The sequence below is a fragment of the Copadichromis virginalis genome, linkage group LG13 (genome assembly GCF_057382275.1).
Source record: "Copadichromis virginalis isolate Kocher_CV1m ecotype Utaka linkage group LG13, C_Virginalis_male_GT1.1, whole genome shotgun sequence".
Taxonomy (NCBI): domain Eukaryota; kingdom Metazoa; phylum Chordata; class Actinopteri; order Cichliformes; family Cichlidae; genus Copadichromis; species Copadichromis virginalis.
This window is the reverse complement of record NC_140630.1, coordinates 14,993,325-15,007,755: the sequence shown is the minus strand read 5'-3', so window position 1 is coordinate 15,007,755 and position 14,431 is coordinate 14,993,325. Positions and strand designations below refer to the sequence as shown.

The 14,431-nt window shown below is 38.1% G+C and overlaps 1 protein-coding gene across 1 annotated transcript in view; it reads left to right on the top strand.

Annotated features, from left to right (window-relative positions):
• Positions 1-1,487: 1,487 nt before the first annotated feature.
• The window catches only part of LOC146695378 (VPS10 domain-containing receptor SorCS3-like), a 52,213-nt gene continuing 39,269 nt past the window's right edge, over positions 1,488-14,431 (top strand). Inside the window, exon 1 of the mRNA XM_085477488.1 lies at positions 1,488-2,355. Within this exon, the coding sequence (XP_085333614.1) occupies positions 1,660-2,355 (696 nt within the window). The 5' untranslated portion in view covers positions 1,488-1,659. The remainder of the gene's footprint in view (positions 2,356-14,431) is intronic.

Genomic DNA, 14,431 nt, shown 5'->3' with positions numbered 1-14,431 from the left:
CTGGAATTGGCTGGGCCGCGCTATGAATTCTACGATATGGTTTTTCAATTTTGTCCGGGTGAAAAATCAATAGAAATTTGGGAGAATGGTGACTCCAGGAGATTTTCGGGGGGGGGGGGGGGGGGGGGGGGGGGCACTGAAATTCATGATTCTCCCCGAAAAATCTGGAAGGTTGGCATGTATGGAACCAGCATGAAACTTGGTTGAAACATACATGTCTTTACCACATAGCAAAGCTCCGACATCACAACAACATGATTGGTCAATTGCAGTGCTGATGCTGCAACAACATTATGATGATGATGCAGAAACAAGACCAACATGGAGATACACCTTTTATTAGTCTATTACTTTAGGACTAATTAGCCAATGTGTGTTTCACCACTCAAATGTAGGTTACTAGGAAACCTTCCTAAATAGCACAACTTATCACTCCATCCTTTCATCCATATAATGTAACTTCTGGCTTAAAAATCAAATATGGTGCCAGCCAAAATCCTAATGTTAAGGTTTCAAAATGCAGAGATCAAAGCTAAGGGTGACGTCACAGTGTGTACTTTTAGGCTTGCTTGTGCAACTGTGAATGCACTTATGCACTCAAAATAGCACAAACAAGTATTTCAGGAGTACTTTTTAAAATATTGACACACAATTTCAAGAACTGACAGACAGCTCAGTCAGCAGGAAGTTGGAATTGCCTTTTCGGGATTCATTTAGCTGCACTAATTGAAACTAATACCTTTTAAATTGCATATTGATTTGGAGGAAACTCAGTTTTCAAATGTACACTCTAAAAATGACGGAATAATAAAAACTGTCGAAGTGCTAAGATTGAAAGAGCTACTTGATCCTTCTTGCCTCAGTGGGAACACAAGTCATGAAGATGGTGCCAAACATATCATTATATGACTTCAAAGCTCTTCTTCTATCCTGGGCTGTTGTGCAGTAGAAGGCCTGAGGCACACCGTGTCTGTGGCGTAATTGGAAAAAAAAAGTTACAGTGTCAACAGACAAAGAAAGGTAGATAATTCCGAATCTCTGCTGCAATGCATTTTAGAATGATATCAGTCATGGATGTTTATCAGAAAGTCCATCTGAATTTCCCCCAAACGCACCCTTACTCTCGCGCGTGCACATTTGACAAGTGAATCCGGTGTTGATTGATGCAAGCAAATGATGTTTTTTTTCCCTGCCATTTCAAAGGCAAAACGTTGCCACAGAATGAACAGGGTACTGCAAAGCACAAATTACTTTTGCTGTCAACAGCTCTGAGTCATTCAAGCTCTGTTTTGGACAAATTGCACAGGTTTAGGCAACATAAAGAGTCTAAGATGTTACTGAATAAAACACAATAGAATTGTGGAATAATTTCGAAATGATTTCGGGTGATTACAGCGTTATAAATGTTTTCTTTCTTCAAACGTCCTCATGAACAATGAGCTCCAACCGTTCCCGCAGTCACTCACCGTCGGTGCGTTTGTCTGATGCGCAGCGCCTCCCAAACTGGTCCCTCACTTTGACAAATTCTTGGACGTGAGCGGGTCTCCTGAATGGCTTCTTGCTCATAAAGATGATGCCTTGAATATTTTAGAAGTTGAACAGCTCTGCCGCTCTCTGTATTTTCCCCCCACTGGTGGACTGTCAGTTTGGAAGACCACAATGGCACTTTGGTCATTTTGGGGGTTTTCTCTTTTGGCTTTGGTGTTGCTCTGCCCCTTTCACCCCAAGTTTGTGGCTCGCGCGGAAATAAGTTTTTCCACAAAACTCGACAGATTTTATCGACTGGATGTAACGCCACTGGACGCACGTGTGGCCAGAAAATCGGCGGAAATCAAAGTCTCACTGAAAATCGACAATAACACGAAAGTTTTTAGCGCGTATGAAACAAACACAGCCGGGGCTTTGAAACGAAACCATGGTCAGCAAGTGTGGAATGAAACACAGAGTGGAAATGAGGCACCGATCGACATCAAAACAAACTATAGCAGCGGTCTCAACATTCCCGATAAAAAGTATGATAACATTTTCGAGGACAAAGAAGGACGATTCAAAGCGAATATAATGTTAGAAAATACATTTTCTGCCGGAAGAAAGAAGGCAAAGAGGAGTGTGGGCGCAACATACAACGAAAACGTGGATAGGAGTATAAGTGGAGAAGCGTATTCAAGAGAGAGATTCGTGCAAACTGTCCAAGGTGTTTCCAGCGCAAGACCCGAGTATCGGCGCAGCGGAGAGGAAGCAAGAGTGTCAAACCCGAGACAGAACGAACCTCACCTGGACACTTCTACTTTTGCTCTGTCGGGAGACTCGGCACACAACCAGGCTATGGTGCACTGGTCCGGGCACAACAGCAGCGTAAGTTTCAGTTTTACAAAAATACACTTTATCATATTTTTAAAGGTGTAAAGAACATAAAAATGCCCCACACACTGGTGATATTTAACTTTGTTTCTACCTGATATAGACGTTTTTATTATTCAGTCGATGCGCATCAATCTGTCACATTTTTACGCACAGCTGATTCCGTGCGCACAAAAAGATTTCGTTCCTGCAAATAAATTCCACTCTAACAAAGCATTTAACTTGGAGCATTTAACCACAATTGTGTTTTCTTTTATTACTTATAAAGAGATTATTAGTGTTTGCGCATTGCGCGCCTGTTTGCTTGGACGCCAGATGGATATAAGTGTGCACTTGGAGGATTCCCTCGTGTTTTTTCAAACAGTAATGGAATCGGTTATCTCAACAAACTGTTCGCCACCTGAACTTTAAAATAACAGTTAACCCCTTAGGTAAATTTGATGTGACAGTGCCGTGGGAAGGTGCAGGCTGTTTGGCAGCAATCAAAACACATTAATAATTTATGAAATAATCAAGTAATGCCTTCCAGGAAGGTGTAGTAGCTACAATTAAAAAGGATTGTGTCCAACCTGGCCCTTTATGTGATGCTGATGAGACACTATCTGACATTTTTGGCAAGTTGAACATGCTTTTGTCACTGACATTTACTCACACTTAGCTGATACTTGTTCAATTGCCCGTCTAAATACTGTATTGCAGTATGATACACTTCAACACGTCTTGATGGGACTATGCACAATTTAAATGGATGACAAGACATTGCAGTAAACATCCAGATTGCCCGCATCACAGTCACACACCCTTACAAACACACACATCCACATCCTCACAAACGTGCACATAGACGCACAAATGCACACACACACCTACACCACAGCTAAATGCACATGCACTTTTTTTTTTACCATAACAAAGACAAAGCCATGGAGATTTTATCTCTCTTTACATATCCACCATGCAAAAATGTTTTCAACTAGCAGCATTTATCAGGAACAAAGATCTTTAAACTACAAACAGCCTTGTTCAAAAGAAATGAGCTGCTCTGCATTTTTTACTTCAGGTAATTTGAGTCACCTTAGTCTGCTGGGCAAACGGGTGTGCGGCTGAAACATTAGTCTGAGACCACATCTAAAGATCCCTGTGTCCCAGAAAAAATGCAAATATTCATGTGTTATCCCAAAATGCAGACATATTTCACTTGGTGAATTATATTATTTTGCATGTTCCTGATAAGCGTTTTCTTATCTGGTGCAATTTCTTTTGTGGTGTATGTCATAACATAAGAGGCATCACAGACGTTGGTCATTGAAGAAGGTCCTGAAATATAACTAATAATAACGTTGATTCATGGATTGCTATGTGAAATATGCTTCTGGTCTGAGATGTCTTCACCAACGATGGCCTTTGCTACTGCAGGACACTGTTCACTGGATTATCGCTGATGGGGTTGTCACTGCAGCTGTCAACATTTGAGATTTATACAGTCTGAACTCCTTTCCATGGTCCCAAAAGTACGACTGAAACAGTAGAGTTTAGATTGATGGCATTTTATGACTAGATGTAATAGCTCAGGCTATATTAGATGTAAATGACTGATAATAAATCCAATCTTACAGGGACATTTGAAGGAAAATTACTTCATTTCTGTGGTGTGGGGTAGTTCTATCAAATATTCACCTCAAGACTTTGCCTGTGATCTGACCAAGATGTAAAATTCCACAGGGAGTAAAATGAAAAAGATGTAGAAGGTGATGGTGAAAACTCCAGCGGGGTATCCTCAGAGTACAGATTTGATAAAGAATTTTATTGCATAAAACCCCAAAATCTGTCCACAAATCAGTCTCTCAACTATTATTAGATTTCAGTGATTGTCTGAGAGATCAAAGCCTAAGTCATAGCTCTCTGGTCTCTGATTTTAGGAGAGATAACATTGATTGGAGTCGACCATGGGAATAAAATATGTACTAATTCCCTTTGAAATGAATGGTTCTTAGCTACATGTATCGATTGGCTGTGCATGTTTCTTACTCCTTAAGTCTGTGCTGAATGTGAATGGGGATGGTGATAAAAAAGATTCATGATTTGTAATGATGTGTGCCATAAAAACAGAAAATAAACTAATTAAAAACACTAATAAATACACTTGGCTGTTGATGGTCCTATATGGCAAATCAATATTTCAGTCTTCTCCTCACATGGGTGTTCAAGCTATTGGTAATCTTTCTAAACAGCCATTGCACCACATCCTACACTCAAGGGATGCAGAGAGCCCCCTCTCTACCCCACTGAAGGCAAAAGTCTTAGTGTGCAAGCCAGCTGGTGATCATGGAGTTATTGGCAGCCAAATGATTTTAGTCTCCTGATTGACCAAGCTCCTCACAGATAGCTGACCAAACTAGGACACTGTGTTGAAGCTGCAGACAGTAATGAGTATCTTTATTGACTTCACTTCGTCTGAGCATTTGCTTCAGAAATTATACTGTGTGTCATTGTAAATAAAGTAAATATATACCATGACAATAAGGAGCTGGTCATCTCTATGAAGCTACTGTTAAAAACTTGCTTTAGGACGGGCCATGCTCCCACTGGGCACCTTTGGACTTGTTAAGCTCTTATTTTATTTATTTATTTATTTATTTTTTTTGGGGGGGGGGGGGATTGTTTCTTGTGAGGTGGCAAGGCTCAAGTCAATCTGTCAGCTCTGTAACATCATCGTCCATTGCAGCGGCTGATTGGGAATCAGACTGGCCTCCTGAGTCATGCTGTACGCATGCCTAACCAGAGAAAGGCCGTTATTGTTGCACATAATCTTATCAGAATAAATAGACAATAAAAAGGAGGAAATGGCATGGCCCTTGGGGACACCTGTGTTTAAAACTGGTTCATTAGATAGACAGCCATTCCATTTAACATGCCAAAGCTGGTTGCATGGGAGCTCCTTGATCCATAAAATCAAATGTAATGGGTTCCCAATTCACAGGGGAGTTTGACTGGAGTTTGGTGCTGTTACAGTATGATGAAAAGTGTATTAAAAAGCCGCCACTGGTGAGGTTCTCAGATAAAATAAAGAGGAAAGTTATAATGTGTCTTTTAAAATTTTCTCATAACTTGCAACATTTCACTTTCCTATTGTACACAAACAAGAGAACTTTTCTGCTTTTGCAGTTCTAGTTTCATGCAAAATTCCTCTATTAAAAAAAACATTACGATACTCAGTCAAAGAGACAGATAAAAGGCCTGTTTTTCATGAACTTTTCATCATCCTGCCCCCGATTGCTAGCTAAGGGGATTTTGATCCATTGAACGTTTGATGAAAATCAAAGTTGTCTGTTGTTCTCACATTTAAGTACAAATTATTTCCCTCCTGTGGTACACTTTGTATTATAATATTGGCAGCACTTCAATCTTTAATTTGTACTTAATATTTTCTTTCAATTATGTCTCTTTTTTCATTTTTTTCCTACTAATTGATTTTAACATAGATGGTATATTTAGAGTTTTAAAATGCACAAAAAAGAGAGAATAAAATTCAACATAAAAGAGTTTTTCGAACAGCCGTTTTTGTCCTTTACCTGCTTGTCCCTTGAGGTGTCAACACCACACGGCTGTTCATTAATCCCGCCCGTCTCAAGTCTTTAGGGGTGTGCTGTCCACTGATGTGATTGTAAGATGGTGATAGAAACTGCACCAGTCTTGTTGGCTGTGTAAAAAGAGACCCGTCTAGTTCCCACTGAAATACCGAGCCACTGGTTGTGACCAGAGCGTGTGACACAGTTACCTGGTTACTATGGTTTATGGTTTACTTGTACTGATGGCACAGAGCTTCTAGTTTATTGGAGATTGTTGTTGTGGAGCTATAAATAAAAGGTAATTAGATCCAAGTCCAGCTATTTCCCATGGTATTAAGACCAGTTAATAATGCCACATTTATGAGCTATTGACCATATTCCATTTTCCTCTGATGCCATCCTCTGCATTATTGCATAGAAAATCTGCTGCTGTGTTGTAAAAAAGAATATTGTGAGAATGTTCCTGGAACTAGTGATTAAATATGAGTAACACTTAGACTAAGTAACTACTCTAAAAGAGTACAAGGAAAACATAAATGGGGGGAAAAAGGCGAAATTGAACACAATTTAATGCACCAAGTTAAAAATTGTCAAGAAAAAAAGCCCTACATTATTTTCATTTGAGAATCTTTTTTTAAAATCACATTAACCACATCTTATTTTCCTGTTGAGTGATGGCCACAACCACTTAGCAGTCATCTAGCTGACTTATTACACATCCCTAGGTTTAATTTGTATTAACAAAGGGAATAAAACTCATTCCAGATCGGTAGAGAGCTGAAATGACACTGGCTAGTATAAATCCAGAGAGACATCATGACATTTTGCAAGGTAAAAAATATTTAATTTAGCTTCTCTTAGTATACCTGCATACAAGTACTTTGCCAGCCTGTGCAGAGGACTGCTTTGATGGCTTGAATCAAATTATCAGCATAGAAGTGCTTGTGCTACTGTTCAACCCAGCAAAAACCCATTGAAAACATACTGAAGATGACTTTGCCAAATTTCTAAACAATGTTAAAATGTGACCTCTAATCAACAGAAAATGTTCAGGAGGATAAACATGAATTCAAGTCCAGCAATAGACTGAAACAAATTACTTTTGATCTTTTACCTTTAAACCAACTTTAGACATAAAGGGTTCTCTTTTTAAAGATCATGACAGTCGTTTAGTCCAAATTTAGTCAAAAAAGCAATCTCCATGGACAACTTAGGCTGGGTGAGATAAATCCACAGTAATTATAAATGCAAAGCATGTCCGTAACAACTCATAACAATTACTGAAAGATAGCATTAAATTGCAGTGACAATGAAAAGATTTTCAGGAGTATTATCATCTGTAAAAATGTTTTGTTGTTGTTTTTTCCCTTTTTAAAACTTGTTATTTTGGATAGCACATTTCTGTTACTGTTCTGTGTGGAGTTTGCATGCTCTTTCTGTGCCCTTTGGCATTGTCTCCAACTGTCCAGAGATATGCATTATAGGTTAATGGTGTTTAATGAGTGTGTATGTAACTCTTGGTCTGCTGTGACAGGCACATTAGCCAACAAAGCTATGTTAGCTAAAACAGCTATGTTACTTATGCTGTAGTCACACCATGGAAAACGGTGGTTGGATACTACGGCATGATCAAAATTATTGCCAGCGTGTGCAATGAACGTGCAAGCTCATTATCTTTAAAATGGTTGCTTTAAACACAAAGGATTGGATCTGGATCACTTGCAGCTGGCTGCTGTTTTCAGAGTGATTTTGGTGTGTCAAGATGGTGCAATAAAAAAAACAGCAATATAATGGAGTCAGTCAGCAATCACTTGTGATAATATGGTGATTAATTGGGATAAATAAGGCAAAAAAATATTCTTAAATTGTCCTCTGTTGCAAAGTTGTTGTTGTCTGGATACACAGAAATTCACATTAAACAGAAATTCACATTCACTACTTAGTGATTGCAGACCACCACTGTTCGGAGACTGGTCGCCTTCTACCAGGTAACTTGTGCAGTTGCCTTGCAATCAAAAGTGTTCTCTAGCTGCAAACAGGTATGTTAGCTAATGTTAATGATAGAAAATGGCTCTCAAGTAAAGATCAAGGCCTTTTTAAGCACCTAACCATCCCCATACCTCAGAACATCTATGATTATGGCTGTGGTTGGAGCTCTGCCCTCTATTAGAGGCAGATTGATATTTGGCACACACAAAAAAAAAAAAAAAAAAACAAAAAAAAAACCCTTACAATTTCTCAGGGTTGGATGGGCAATTTTTAAACATTTCTGGAGAAAAAGGCAGCATTCGCATTGTTATTTCCTTTTGTCTCAGTTTATTTTATAGCGCACAGGCTACAAGTCTCTACCTCGATGTAGTAATAATTCATTGAAATCCCAGTTTTTACTCCACAAATGACATGAATGTGTGCCCCCTTTTTGTTCATGAATCATTTGTGCTCAGGGACCATAATGCATCACATCAACATATCCTCTCAGCACTTCCTCAGCACTCAGAATTTAAATTTGCCTCACAAAGTGCATTTTAAGCAGCAAATAAAGGCCTGCCATCAGTTGTATGTTCAAGCACACTGTCATTACTTGATTTGACCTCGCTCTCTCGTTATTTGTGCAAGACTAACACATGCACACGTTTTATTTTTCAGCTTTAATCAAAGAGACAAAGCGGGTGCAGAATCATACTTGACAGGTTTGCATGTGATTAATTAGCTTTAATAACTGCAGTGAGGTAGATATAACTGTGATTAGGTTATAAAAGCAAATTTATGCGTTTTCTGATTGGAGAAAATCATAAAATTGATATTCAGATTGGGAGACAAATTTATTAATTAACATAGAGACCGAGCTAACACAAACTGTGCCTTTTTAAAACTTTGTATGTCTAAAGGTCAAGGCTAATTTAGTTTTCAGTTTTATTCTTCTTGATACACAAAACAAGTTTGATCAAACTGTGCGTTGGGAATTGCTGGGATTTGCAGCAGCATATTACCAGAAGAAACACAGACGGTACTATCACGTTTAAAGATGACTGGGATTGCTCAGGTGGCACTCAGCTTAAATAATAGCTTGACTTGGCTGGTTACAGTGACAGGAATGCATTAGTTGCAGGAGGAAAACGTTTTTTTCCCGATCAAGCGAGATGCAAAGGACCCAACCCTTGAGCGCCACACACACTGTGCAATCAATGGAGATGATGGAAAACTTCCAAACACAAAATGACACATTTAGAAAACAGAGTATTCTCTCAATTGGTTTCCTGTAACAAATCATTTTAAATGACGCCTTGCTTTTGCAAAGAAAAAAACCAACAAAAAAAAGTGACTTATTGTCAAATTCGGAAGCTGTATAAATGGGCAAATAAATATGGATCAAAATAATGGCAGAAATGGTGACAAGACTTGACAGGATCTACACATCATTTATGTGAGTTAATGATTGTATTTGAACACATTTGAACTGCCATCATTATAAATGTCTGTGAATGAGACTAAATTATTTTAATAGCTAAATAAAATCTAATTATGTTCTAGCTTTACTATGGTGATCATTTCACATCCTCTGAAGCCAAAGCAAACAACTTGTAAGCCCTGATTTCTTACGATGATTTTGACACACACTTATAATTAAACAGTGCTGTTCAGAATGTTTAAATGACCATCTTTAATTTATAATCCTATCCATTTCTGTCTTTTTTTTTGCTTCTTTTAATGGCTTAATTTGCCGCCCAGAAGTAATGGAAATTTTATTATATTGGTTGTATGTAGCTCTACTCTTGCTGCAGCAACAAGAAAAGTAGTTGAGAATGTAACAATAGGTCTTTGGTTTGAATTGGCTAGCTCAGGCTTTTCTGTGTGGAGTTTGCATGCTCTCTCTGTGCCTGTGGCATTGTCTACAACAGTCCAGAGATATGCATTATAGGTTAACTGGAGATTCTAAATTGGCCATAGATGTGTGGCTGAAGGCTGTTGTGTTGTGGTGAAATTATGGCTCACAGGTGGTAGCACATTTGCAGTCTGCTGGTAACTGTGGACTGCCCATCTACCTGCAGAGAACATCTATACTCAGATGGAGGCAGAATCAAGCCTGTGGGCTACTCTTAGTTGTGGTGTTTTTTTTGGTCCATCAGCCAGCCACAGAGAAGAGCAAAGTTATCATATAGAAAGAGCTGAAGTGAAGCAGTGTGTTAAAAACAGTGAAAAAAAAAAAAAAAAAGGAGCTGCTCACTGCAGCTGCTGTCTGTAGTTTTCATACTGTATTTTTTGATCTTTGATTGGGATTTTGGCACTTCTCTCCTTCTTGCTGAACTACACCGTGGGTCTCTTTCCTGTCAAATCATAAACTTTCAACAAATGCACAGTGGCATCCACATTCAGCAAAGTGCACTTGGGATTCTGGAGGACTGAAGGGGAGCACATTTGCATTGGCTGAAAACCTTTCTCTATAGCCTCTCTGTAGGCAAATACCTCAGCATGTGGACACAATCACAGTACTGTAAATAAAGCATTATTCCTGCAACAAACTAACTCTCTCCTGTGACAACCCACTGTAACCTTGCATATGAGGAAGAAAATGACTGGATGGATGCATTTATACATGGCCAACATAATAGGCAAAACTGCCACTATGTTGAACCTTATGTTTATTTATAAATTGGTAGTGTGCTTTGAAACAGAAATAATACACATCACATGGTTTTAGTCACCAGCATGAGAAGAATTGTTAACCTATCTGTCAGCTCACAAAATGTTGACACTTTGAAATGACAATACATTGACCACACAATTCATTCTTTTCTTACAATGTACAAAATATGTACAAAATATCTACATGTTGCAATCAGAGCATGCTAAAACCTTTGCGTGGTGATAAACAGGCAGCTCCTTGTTAGTTTTGATGTTAGGAAAAAATGCTGTTCTTGGATTTTAGTTTTAGAAAAACCACCAGTCAAATCACCAGTGATTTGAATATCTCACTTGTTTACTCTGTTAACAGTTATCAGAGACTATGGCTATGATTAGGGGGTTTCAAACTGTTTGTATTGTCTATCAGAAAAGCCCAGTCTCTGGTGTCAAAGTCCTGCGCTTTGAACATCCAGATTCACGAGCCAATACTAAAAAGAAATTATTGTAAAACACCCGAAGTTTTCTCTACGGAAAAAACTGTTTTGGCTTACCTCGAGTGTTACACTCCACGGCTGAATATGGATGCAATTTTTAAAAAAGAGCAACGGGTTGATCTTTTGTTTTATTAACATAATTATTCTCAAATGAACTGGAAACAACATTTGGCGCTGAAACCCACCGAGCTCATCCCCCTGTCAGTCTTTATCATAATAATGAGGAGAAGGGCCTGATTTGCTAGACTGTATTTACAACTTTTTGTCAGGGTAAATATAAGCCAAATTAACACAAGATATTTACAACTAAACAGCTCAAACTATATTTGTACTGTACTGTATTACAAGCACTTCGGTACAGTATTTGTACAGGCAAAAAAAAATAGGAAAGAAGAAAAAGAGGAACATAGCACATTACTTTCTGGAAAAGAACTTTCCTATCAAACATGATCTTGGCAGGACTTTATTCCTTAAAAAGTATCATTGGCAAAGAAAACGCGTAGTGTATGCATTTAATTTTTATTAAAACTAATGTTTACCAGTTTACTCTCTTTGCATTATGAAAAATGCAAATAAGCAAGAGGGGAAGAAAGACAAAATTATATGTGGGACACATTTAGCTCACGAGCTGAGTCTCAGCACTTTTGGCAGTGAAGGGGGTCATTTTAGGTGGAGGGCTTCTCTCTTCCAAAATCTCAATTTGGACTAACTACCGCCTTTGGCTCTAGCTCAGACCCCTCCAGGCAGAAGCTGAGCCATTAGGAGCCAAAGCTGTGAGAGAACAGAAGACACTGGAAGAAATGCCTAGATGGCATTAGACTGTACAAAGTTCTCCAAAATGAAAATAGTAGTTTTGATTTTGGGGGAACTTTTCATTTAGTATTACATTTTATATTACCATATTTCATCTAATAATCATATTAATCGTCAGACTTGGTTGTTTTCTGTGGCTTAATGAATAAGATGATAATGCACAGACAACATGCAACTGTACCTTCAACCTATGAACTCTAAATCTGAGCAATCAAGAGAAGCACATGCCAAAACCCTGTAAGAGAAAAATGCAAATATCAGGGTTTTTTTTTTTTTTTTTTTTTGGCTCTCTACACCACTTACAATGCATCAAATTAATTTTAGATTGCATGGGATGGGACTAAAACTTTGTTAAACGTGTCGAAACATTTAAATGACTTCTAAAATTGCAATCAAATCTGTCCTTGAATGCTGTGTTCCTTGTTTTCCACCTTTTTAGAGGAAACCACAGTGCATCGTGGCATAACAACATCAAACATAAGGAAGAAAAAACCATGACAGTTTATATTTTCATATCCAGTCCATTAAACGTATTTCAATGACTTCTTACCCCAAACTTTCTTTTAAAAAAAAGATTGAAGCAGATCTATCACAACCTTTTATCTTATTAAGGACAAACAGCACAGTTTATTGTGTATTGTTGTTAGCAAGAAAAAAAGTACAACATGTTCACAAAATCTCCTCACAATAGAGCTGCATTGAAGTGAAACCCTTTTATATTCTGCCCATTTCATTCATTTCCCCCTTCTTAATGGACTGAATTGATTGGTGAAACCTCTCAAGCTCGAAGCATCAGGGTTACATGACCAAAGCTCAAAAGTCTAGTGGATAAGCAAACATAGAAACAGCAGACTAATGCACAAGGGACATTTTGCGGGGGTTTACTTGATGAAAGCATCATCCCCTGGAGTATGTTTTCCCCCACAAAAGTACAAACAATCAATTTGGTGCACAATTAAGATGAGGACAGAGTAAGGCCTCTCTTGGACCTCACAATTTTTCTTAAAAGACATTTGTCTCTACTAAGTGCTCTACTTTGGAGATGTCCTCCCAGAGCCACAATCAAGATGTTGTGTTTTTCTTCCCTCCACCCACTTGCAGTGCATCTTGATTTTGCCCTCATTGCTGTCAAGCCTTAAAGAAATTTATGCAAATTTGCAACCAATACTGTATTTCTTTTCTCTGCAGGTGTTTGCATCAGATAATTTCTAATGGATGCATGAATATATTAATCTTTAATCTTAGCCAAAAAAAAAAAGGAAAACGTTTTATGACTACTTTGTTGAATCTGTTGTGGAACAAAAGAGATGAGCTCATTTTGATACACGGATGACTTACTACAACTACACTGGTAGTCCCATTTGGCTCAACAAAAGACACAAAACAGCAATATTTTTTCTTGTGCTTTGATGGAGGTCTTTCCCCCCCACAAAGCACAGGAGATGAATGTTAAAAGCGATAGTCTGCAGCAAACCTGAAATGTGCTCAGTGTAGGTAGGAGATCAAGGATATTAATTAGGTAGTTGACTTAAAGAAAGCAGTCTTTGTCAAATTACTCAAATTACTCTTTGTTGCCCTTGGCTTTTGTCTTTATTTCCTTAATGAAGTTGAGAATCTAATGAGCTTAACAACAAATGAAACAGACTTTATTTTTATGTCTTCAAGATTGCATTTGCCTGAACAGGAATGGAGTGGAGTTAGGTAGAGCAGAGAGTTCCAGCTTGCTGTATTCACCAGTTTTTGGTGTTTGATAATAGCCTGAATGCATTAGGGGGTCTCTGTGGATCATCAATATTGGTTAGATATGGCTCACCCCAAGGTGTTGTACATTTTTCACCTCTTTCAAACCACTTCCATTGCTTCTTATTTGAAAGAGCATAGAGAGTGCCTGTGGATGGGGTGACACGGGTATGAAATTATGTAAATGCTGAATGGGATTTTGTAAAAGCTAGGCATAGCTTACCCAGGCTCCATTTGCAGAAATAATAGAATAGAACAGACTAGAATAGAATACAATAGAGTACCCTTATTGTTCACATCAGTCACAAATCAATTTATAATTAAGAAAAATACTGATAATTATCAGCACACTTTCATACATATATAGTACATACATAAAACTTCAGTATAACCGAAATACACTGCAGTATCTTGTTGTTCAGTATACTTATTGTTTTTGGCACAAATGATTCCCTTATAAAGCATTTTACTAGCTCGAGGCTTCCTAGAACATAGACCTGAGGGCATCAGTTCAAAATCAGAATGACGAGGGTGTTCTCAGTCAGCAACAATAGATCAGGCTTTTCATTATGATACAGCTTATTTTATATTTGTTGTCAACCAGTGATTTTTTTCACCAGTTCTCACCTTTCTTGGATTTCTCTCTTTGCATGTCGTCTATTTTGCTGGAGTAACCTTTCTGCTATGGCTTGAATGATCCAGAATTTTTGAGACCAGCACCACCTGGTTCAAACAACTACAACATGAGACTTAAAACTACAACGATACTAATACATTTTTAGCATAAAGGCATATATCTATCTATTTGCTTGTGAAAAAGCTAAGCACTAA